The sequence below is a fragment of the Echinops telfairi genome, unplaced genomic scaffold (assembly GCF_000313985.2).
Source record: "Echinops telfairi isolate 266 unplaced genomic scaffold, ASM31398v2 ScPeMD7_7400;HRSCAF=8409, whole genome shotgun sequence".
Classification (NCBI taxonomy): domain Eukaryota; kingdom Metazoa; phylum Chordata; class Mammalia; order Afrosoricida; family Tenrecidae; genus Echinops; species Echinops telfairi.
The window spans coordinates 43,339,538-43,349,562 of record NW_022111300.1 but is presented as its reverse complement, the minus strand read 5'-3'; the positions used below and the strand labels follow the sequence as shown (position 1 = coordinate 43,349,562).

Below are 10,025 nucleotides of genomic sequence, written 5' to 3'. Positions count from 1 at the left end.
CCAGCGGGGAAGGAAAAGCCACACGGACTGATCTCACCCACCTCCCGGGGCAGGTGACCTGGGCCATCGAGTCTGACAGGATAAAACTAGCAGTCTCTGTAGGAGCAGCCCGGGGGACAATTCCCGTGCCTGGGTCGCAGAGAGGCTGTTGGGTGTCTGGCAGGCAGTCTCTCTGGGAGGTTCTCTGAGCGTGAGCCGCGCAGGAGGGCAGCTTCTTTCTCTAAGACAACGAATAACCAGAGGGAGAGGGCTGGGCACCAGCGAGAGGGGAGGGAGCGCTTTGGAGCTCAACCGAGCGATGGAGAAGAGTGAACAACAGAAAAAGCAATCAGGTGGGAAGACCACAATCTCGGTACGATTTGTTTTTATTTTACACACGGCGACGGGGAGAATCTATGCAGAGGAACCCTCAGGAAAAGTCTGGAGAGGCATGTTAATAATTCGCTCGCTATACAGTGACTTCCATCATGACAACATTGGCAGACACGTGCCGCGCCATGCCATCTTTTGCTTGGAAATTACCCGTGAAGCCACGTAGGTCTTTCCATTTACAAGGACAAGTCCAAATACAGTGCCAACAAAATCAAGAGAACACTAAGCGCCTCCACTGGGGGACAATACAGAGCATGCACGTCAGTGCGAGCGGTCCACACTGGGGCAGGTCGGGGGCTGTGGCTGCCCAAAGAGCCACAAAGAGGTCTGTGGTAACAAGAACGCAACTGTTGGTGGGGCAGTTAGAGGCGCCCGGTCTCACAGCTGGGGCTTACCCACCCCCCAGAGTGGTACCAACACAGTGCCCTATTGGCCAGTCACCTGTGTATGCAGCAGAGGGTGTAAGGTGGGCCTGCTTCTGCCACCGGCTACCCCCTCGTCTGGCCACACGGCTTTGCTGCCGTGTCCACGGGGCGGCCACACGTGCATGTGTGGGGCCCTGCCTCTGGTCCCGGGCGCCATTTTTCTGATACAATGAAAAAAAAAAAAAATTCCCCCCAAACTCTCTAAGGTATACTTCTACCCATCACTCCACAACAGCTGTGTAGTCAGGAATAAATTAATTCTCATTTAGGCTTGTGAAGTAAACGGGTGCTGGGTACAGAAAAGACTTGGGGAGTCCCCTCCCCCCCAAAAAAAGAAAATGCACCTCCACTGTACCACACATTTCTATGTCTCTACCGAATGCAATAGCATGGTTACCACACATCTCTATGTCTCTACCGAATGCAATAGCATGGTTACCACACATCTCTATGTCTCTACCGAATGCAATAGCATGGTTACCACACAAGGTTGGCGAGAGACAGAGCTTCGCTTCGTCCCTGGAAACTGCATACATCTTTATAAATATAATGTACATGCACGGGGCATAGTCACTTCAAACTGCATACATCTTTATAAATATAATGTACATGCACGGGGCATAGTCACTTCTGAGAGCACACCCAGAGTCTAAAACAAAGGGCGGTCCACACATCTGTCCCTGGAGGGCACAGCACACGTCACAGCAGCACGAAAGGGGCGTTCCTACGGTCCTCACTGCGTACTGCCTTCCCGAGGAGAGGAGTCCACAGCAGAAGGCGCCCGGCCAGGCGTCTGTGCATCACCTACACCCTGACTTCCTTCTTACAGTAAATGCCCCACTCTGTTTGGGTTCCTCTGGGGGCCCGGCCTGGTCTTCACTGAACTGTAAGAAATTATTTCTTCTGTCTTTAAGAGACCATTTTACTTAACCAGCCAACCCCCAAATTACATACAGATTAAAGTTTGTTAGGAATAATTCATACAAAGTATGTGATCAATTTTCTCTCCCCATGACGATGAGCAGGACCCAGCGTCATGTGCCACCAGGAGGAAATGGGAACGCCCGCTGCAATGTGTGTCCCACTACTGACTCTCGGGGTCTACAGTCCTGAAATTAACTTTCTAGGGGACCTGTTTGAAAGAGATGGCTTCTTTGCTGTCCTTGAACTGACCGCTGGATGCTTGAAGGCTGGCCTGTGATGACTCTGTGATATGGGCACATCTGTCACACGCACGGGGTTGCAGCTTCGGGAAGCTTCTGAGGAAAGGGTCAGGCAGGGTCTAAGTTAAACAAAAATATCTGCTTCCAAGCTTACTTCTTTATGACAAAAGCTAGTTCCTTAAGGGATGGTTCCACTGCCTGGTTAACATCTAGATCATAAGCAGTGAGGACCTGAATGTGAGACCACCGAATGCATGGCCACTTGTGCAGGACGTGAGCCTGTGAGGTGGCTGCGTTGTCCTGACAAATGTATGCTCTGCAGGGCAAGCATTTCTCTTTGCTGTTTTCTCATGAGGCTCAAATCACTTGGCTATTCTGAAAGCTGTGGCTCAACTCTCGGGAATGAGATGATTTTCCTAGCTATCACTGGAGGGGAAGAAAGAAGGCAAACACATGGAATTACACTGTTCCCCATTAGAAGGATGGATGGATCGGTGGACGGATGGACAAAGGCAGGTAGGGAAGGAGGGAAAGAAGGGAGGGAGTCTGCGAGAGAGAGAGAGAGAGAGAGAGAGAGAGAGAAAGAAAACCAGGAACATGTAAACACAGAACTTTCTTGGTAAACAACAGTATGTTTCAGGTAACCTAAAGAAGAACTTCGGTCATTCTGAAGGCCACCATACCTCCAAACCAATGTCATGAGGGCAGTTCCGGCGTGCTTTGGGGGAGGGGTGTCCCTGAAACCTCTGACCTGGGCTGGGATTGCAATCACAGTGTTGACTGATTGCCAGGCTTCTGTGGCGCCCAATAATGGGGACCAACCACCGCCTTGCCCCACCTATACGGGGTGGGAAAACCACGCAATGATGGGGCGGCCACGTCTGGTGGCACTGTGCGCATGCTCTAGTCAATGAGTGGCAAGTCGGGTCTGCCCAGAACCGTGCAGAAGTGCTGCGGACAGGCCTGCCCTGTGATGCCCGTGTGGGCAGGTGCACGCAGTGCAGGGCAGGGCGGGGCTCCAGCAGCAGCTGGCAACGGGGCCTCAGACCACGAAGCGGTGCTCCTTGCCGTCGTGGGCCATCAGGATGACATTGCGGTTGGAGGTCCAGATGAGGCGGGCCAGTCGGAGCGAGTTGTGGGAGCCGGGGGAGGCGGGCTGCACTGGGGGCACCTGGTAGGTTTTGATACAGCGCAGCTGAGGGGCCGAATTCAGCATGCCGATGCTTCCCAGGAGTGAGGTGTTCATCTGCAGGGAGACAGGGTGACACATGGACATTGATGGGTTCAGAGGACACACACATGGACAGTCCCCATCTCCTCCAGGAGGTGATTCGGACGCAACGAAGAGCTTTACTCAGACTCGGGGAGGAGCTCATTTCTAACCGGCTTTGCACTGCTTCGCAGGAGAAAGGGCTCTCCACTCCGGCAAAGAGTGACAGTCTCAGAAACCCACAGGGGCAGTTCTACCCTGCCCTAGAGCGTCACTGTGAGTCGGCATCGACTCTGTGACTGAGTTTGTGTGCTTTGGGCAGTGCTTCGGAAGAAAGGCCTGGCGATCTACTTTCCAACACCAGCCAACACAGACCCATGGAGCTGCAGCTCCACTGTGCACGTGGTCGCCATGGACCAGGGGCCAGCTCTGCAGTCACTCACAACCACCACAAAGGACACCCAAGGGTGTCCTTGGACTTGTCCCAGCGTGTCTGCCTGGGGTGCACACACACGTGCGTGCGCATACACACACACAGAAATTTGAGGGTGTGGACTGGCTGCCCACAGCAGAGGCAACTGATACCAGAGGAGTTGAATGGCAGGACCGAATCCAAAGGGTCTGGGAAACAGTGGGCACTGAGCAAAACGCCTAACGCCTCCCCTGCCTTTAGCGAGCCAGGTACCGCGGGAGCTCGTGTCTGCAGGGAAGCCGCATCAGCGCTTGTCTATGCTCCCCGGGGCTTGTTCTGGTAGATTCTGTCCACTTTGGGCACTTTATTTTTGGGCCGGTACTTGTATCTGGCCGCGTCCCTCCCACCCCCCTCGTGCATTCACTTAAGAACAGTGACTTGCCAGTTATGGACTATGGACAATTCGGGTCAGGGGATTGAATCTTGGACGACATCTAAGTGGACGCAATCTGACGAACCTTTCGGTTCTGAATTGTACTTGGCGTGGTTTCTGGAAGCCTCCCCTGCGCCGTGATAAATGGCATGGGGTGTGTACTGAAAACCAGCCCGGGAATCTCGGAAATAATATTTTTCCTGGGTGCTCATGCTCATCTCCAGCTGTCCTCTCTGGTCAATGCCCCCTGCCCCCCCTGCTTGGGCAAGATGGGAGCATGCAGATTGTGACCTCGTGGCCAGCGGCGACCAGCACCCGGGACCTTGGCAAACACTGGATGTCACAGAAGGCCGGGCGCTGCTCTCACGTCGGCATGCGGATCAGCACAGCCCATCGGCGGCCTTCTCGGCAGCAGGAGGGTGTCAGCAGGCGTGAATCATGGCATCTCTAGCAGGCCGTGTGCAGCCTCCACTGACATTTCCACAATTTAAATCATCTTGAGTAATAACCCTTTTAAGATGACTAATGTTACTGATTTTCCTGCATTAATAATAGTGCCGAACACAACACAGAGGTGAAAAAAAATCACTAGTGTACGAGGTCACATTTTAAAACCAAATGCATGGTTATAGTTAACTCTTTCCGCCAAAGTTCATCGCACACTGGAAACCGAGCAGGTTCTGACAGTTATCCTTGACTTACTTCCTTCCTTCCTTCCTTCCCACCCTGCCCTCCAAACTCCAGAAAAGATGAGAGAGAGAAAGAAACCCACCCATCAAATGCCTGGCTGCTCTCTGGAGATTTTCAGAGCACTTAACTGCACATAACGGTGGGCCGGGTTTCTGATGGTTCTCTCTACAAAGAGCAAGAGTACACCATAATTTTGTCCTTTGGCACACTGGCTCCAAACCAGCCAGAAAATTGCTAGTTAATGTGAACAGGCGAGCTAGGCTTTTTTATTTTATTTTTAAATCTACTTTCTCAGTTGATAAATAACTATAAAATATTTATCATTCTTTATGGATTTTCTTAGATAGTATGATGTCTGGTGGCTCCAAATGCTAGGGGCATTCCATCTGCTCCGACACTTCCATAGTTGTTGTCTTTCCTGGGGATGGAGTCACGCCCAGGGCAGGTGGGCTCAAGGAGAAAGGAGACCAGGGAGAGAACACCTTGCGGGAGTGCTGGAGATGGCGAGAGAGAGGAAACCAACCACTGCATCCGGGTTTCCCCTGCACCTGGACCCGTCATCCCGCCTTTGACAAATGCCTTTGAGCAGATCCAACAGCGCCGCACCCCCCACCCCCCACCCCTGCCCCGAAGAAAGCTACGTGAAGTGCTAGGCAGTCCGGACGAGAACAGTGGCCTACTGGGCATACAGCTGGAAGGAAATGACCCCTTACAATGACCACCAGGTCCTCAGGGACTAGGCAATCCCTGTAGCCTCTTCCAGTCAGGGATGATTGGGAAGTAGGAAAGGTCAGGATTCATTTCCCCAGTAAGCTCAAAGAAGGCTCATAGAAAGAGTGACTGGCTGTGCCCAGGCCATGAAGGTGTTCTGGATCAGGTCCCGGGGGACAAACTGTGCCCCCGAGAGGGAACGTGAGGCCTGGAGACGGGAAACTACCTGGAGCTCTGGTTGGGGGCTACAATAACGTTCTTTCTGATTACACAGATGATAAAAGCTTACTGGAGAAAATTCAAATGGTGAAGGGGCGCAAACATCCCCAGAAACCTCACTGCCCAGAGCAGAGACCCTTCCATTCATGCACACATCTCTCACACACGGAGATGCAGACATACGGGACTGCCCGTAAATAGCTCCTATTCACTGGCAGCATCTGCCTTTCCATTCGGCCCCTGAGGATACTCTTCATGCTCCTGTCTACAGGCTGACATCACTTTTATTTATTTTCTTTACATGGCCAGATAGTCTTCGTAACTCTCACCACATGACTGGGTAGGGCTATGCAAATGTGAGGTGTTTGTAGGCCACCAAGGGGACTGGATGTCTGGTTAATGAGGTAAATAGAGTTCATGGCATGGTGTGGGGTGGGATCATGCAAACAGGGTATATGGAACCCTAACATGCAGACTGATCTGTTTTGCCACCCCAAGAGGTTTAAAGTGAGCCGCTTCAGAATCGAGAACTCCCGACCATCCAGGAAATAAGAGCCAGAAGTAGAGCCCATGCTTTACCCTGAAACCCCTACACTAAGCCTCCTGGGTCCATGACATAGAGCTGTGAGGCCAGGGCAGAGGCCAGGGGAAGCAGCAGCACCAAGAGCAAGATCAGAGGCCAGTGGGATAAGGAGGCTGAGTGCCTTCAGGCAGGAGGGGCAGGAGTCTCACTTGGGGTGCACCTCCTGGCCATTTGTCCAGGGAGCTGATTGCCGACACCCACAGTTAAAGCTAAATGCCTCTGGCTGAAGCTTACTACCGAGTGGAGCGTCCATTGAATGCACTAGCAGCATTAAAAGAGCTCCATAACATTGAATAGGGCAGAGGCCAAGGGCTGTGTGGCTGAGAAGAGGCACTCCTGACCAAAGAACTGTACCTCTCACATGTCTGATCCAGAATCGTAGCCTGCTGACCCCATCACCATGCGTATGGTCTGTGGGTTCTGTGTGGCCACTGCAACAGATTATCAAACCAGCGGAGAAGTCCAAAATGCCTTGAGAGAGGGATGGCTGGTATCAGAATTGGCAGAAAGAGGGTGGAGCCATGTCTGACCTCTGCATCATAGGAACTGGCCTTGGCCTGATGCTGAGTTTGTTTCTCCTACCCCCTTGTGAAGCCAGATGCGGTCAAATTCCACTTCCACGTCATTTTTACAGTACTATATTTATAATAGCATACCTATAAATAAAACCATTATCTCCCTCGATTTATGTGGTAGTTACCGTATATACTCCAGTATAAGCTGACTTGAATATCAGCCGAGGCACCTAATTTTACCACAAAAACTCCATTAAAAAATGTGCTGAAAAACTCAGCTTATACACGAGTATACTATACGGCACATAATTTGTCAATTTGAGATTTAAGAGTGGGGGTGGAGTTTAGTCTGTCAATCGGGTCACACGCAGCTTGATGACCTCATTTGGAGGTGCTAAGGAGATAAACAGCTTGTTGGAGGTGGGACACTCGCTCATTCCCTACAAGACATTTCCTTCTGACAAGATATAAGGAGTTACATACGCTAGAGCTCTGGAGCCAGAGGAGCCATGTGTAGACCCCTGCCAGCGCGGAGATGCTTCCACTGCCACAGGATCCACAAGACCTTCCACCCACTGGCCTATGCTCTTCCTGCATTTGGCATCATTGCATGTGTTTCGTGAATCTGAAGAGGGCTTTCTAGATTGGTATCGGTTGTGTGGGCTAATATCGGACTGATGGACTTGATCTGGATGGGATTGGGATGTTTTCTCCATATTCAGTTGCCCTTGTATATAAAACTCTTTCTTACATATGAGTGTCTATGAATTTGTTTCTCTAGTCAACCTAGACTAACATAATTTATTGTTGGTATTTTTGAAGAGAGAGATTTATCTGCTGGAAGGTGGGGTGAGAACTATGGTTGCATCTCATCACCAACTCCCCTGCTCCATGGACACACTAAATGGAAATACCCACGTGGAAGGAAATGAGACACTGGAGGGAATGAAAGTGCTTGAACGGCTGCTAAGCATCCCCACTCAGCACCCAAGCATGCTTCAAAATCGGAAAAAGAAAACCCACAGATGGATCAGATTTTTGTGACGAGGGCCTCATTGCTGCTAAAATACAGATAGTGAATACTTCAACAGCAAGGCAAGCTGCCCAATCAAAAATGAGCAAGATGAGCAGACACTTCACCAAAGAAGATACCCAGGCGGCTAATTAGCACATGAAGAGATGCTCATGATCATTAACCATCAGAGACCCAAATCTAAATGACAGTGGGACAGCACCCCCATACCCCCGATCTCCTCAAAAAACAACACTCATTAGGAAACCAGAAAAAGCAAATGTTGGTGCGGTTGTGGGGAGATCAGAACTCTTCGATGCCGCTGGAGGGGTTGTCCAATGGCAGAACCACTGTGGAAAGTGGCACGGCCCTTCTTTTAAAAGATAGAAGTAGAAATACCACAAGGCCCCATAACTCCCAGTCCCAGGAGCAGACATCTGCCCGTTCGTGCTCACTGCAACGTACCTGACAACAGCAAAATGTCAGAACTCACCCGAGTGTCCATCAATGGGCACATGGATCGGATGTGGTCCGGATTATACAAAGATAAAGAATAATGAGGAATCCACAAACTTCCTATAACATGGGGGAATCTGGAGGATGCTTTGGTAACTGAAGTAAGTCGATCACCAAAGGTGAACATTGGATGGTATTACTGTCATGAACTTCAAGAACAGGTAGACACAGACTGCCACGCACTTTGACGTGTCCCCATGATGGGAGATGAGACTCACACTCGATGGCAGGCATGTATACCCTCTGGTGAAGGAAAGGCAAAGTACGATATGAGGCAAGTCAGTACAGTGTGACCCGGGAATGAAGACGCAGCCGGTATGTAGGAATAAAGGCAGCTAGGGTCTGTGCTATATGAAACACACAGTTCTGCAGCAAGAGTGACAGCCATAAACACTGGTGAGTGGTTACGGAAGTAGGTAGGTGGGAGGGCAGGTGGGAATGTGTGCAGGTACAGATGGAGGCATTTGTGTCTAGATATTTGTGTGCGCTGCATATATATTCATCAATACAGACATAGTCGGGCTAATGGAGGGCACAGTGATGGGAACTTCTGAGACCAGTCCAGACACCTAATGGGACTGGATTTCTGAGCTCTAAGGCTACAGACCATTGTCTCAAGAGACATCTAGGCCAACTGGCACAAGTTCAACATGTTCTCCATCCTAGTTTAGGGAAGTGCATTGGGGGCCTTAAGAGCTTGTGAGCATCCATCTGAAAAGACACAACTTTGGGTTTTGTTCCATCTGGAGTAAAGGAGAGGGAAACCAAAAACTAAGGAAGCAACAAATCCACAGGACTAATGGCCCCCACAAACCACAGCCTCCTCTACTGAGACCAGAAAGATGGGGCGGTGCCTGGCTACCACTAATGACCACTCTAGCCAGGGGCACGAGGGAAGGTCCCAGTGAGAAGGGGAAGAAAATGTAGAACAATACACAAATTCACGAAAGAGATCCCTGATGAGACTGGAGGAACCTCTGAGACTATCCTCCTAAAAACCCTCTCTCACCTGGGACTGAAGACACTCCCAGAGGTCACCTATCAGCTGTAGCACTGACGTCCATAAAGCCATGTACTCCGCAGGCCACCTTGTGCTGTCCACACACATGGGCGTCCAGGGCGAGCGCATAATTGCACTCAGTCAACACCAGCCTTTAATGCCTCTAAAACCAATGTCAGAATTTAAAGTGCGGCTCATTCTCTGCATGCAAAAACCACCCCGCTTAGTCTTGACGTTCTTCAGTGGGAGGCCCACAGACATCTGCCTGTGGCGATGCTGTGCTTCCGGCTTTCGGCTGCTGCTTCCCTTGGAGTGGGCAGCCGATTCCTTCTTCATAATCTATTCTTAGTTTGGAAGCTCCACCGAAATCTGCTCTGCTCGCCTTTGAAATACCAGTGACGTGCTTCCAGCATCACAGCCACACACAGGCCACTACAGTACGGCAAACGGACAGACAAGTGGTGGAGACATATCACGAAAATGCAGTGAATCCCCTCCCAGAGGCACAGCCGTCTTTTACTTGAATTTAAGACGATCCGGACCTTTCGGCATCTGCTCATACCCCCCTCAATACAAGAACACTTTGTTCTAATAAACTGGCATTCTGTGATGCTCACCCTCCCAGCACAATCCTGAAGACAAAATGTGTGCATAAGCAAATGTGGTGAAGAAAATGGATGGTGCCTGGCTATGAAAAGATATAGCGTCTAGGGTCTTAAAGACTTGAAGTTAAACAAGCAGCCATCTAGCAGAGAAACAAGCCC

General features: G+C 50.6%; 1 protein-coding gene across 2 annotated transcripts in view; it reads right to left on the bottom strand.

Annotated features, from left to right (window-relative positions):
* Positions 1 to 347: 347 nt before the first annotated feature.
* The window catches only part of WDR7 (WD repeat domain 7), a 349,883-nt gene continuing 340,205 nt past the window's right edge, over positions 348 to 10,025 (bottom strand). For both annotated transcript variants that reach the window (XM_004703006.2, XM_004703007.2), the window contains one exon: positions 348 to 3,206. In XM_004703006.2, coding sequence (XP_004703063.1) covers positions 3,003 to 3,206 — 204 coding nt within the window. In that variant the 3' untranslated portion in view covers positions 348 to 3,002. The remainder of the gene's footprint in view (positions 3,207 to 10,025) is intronic.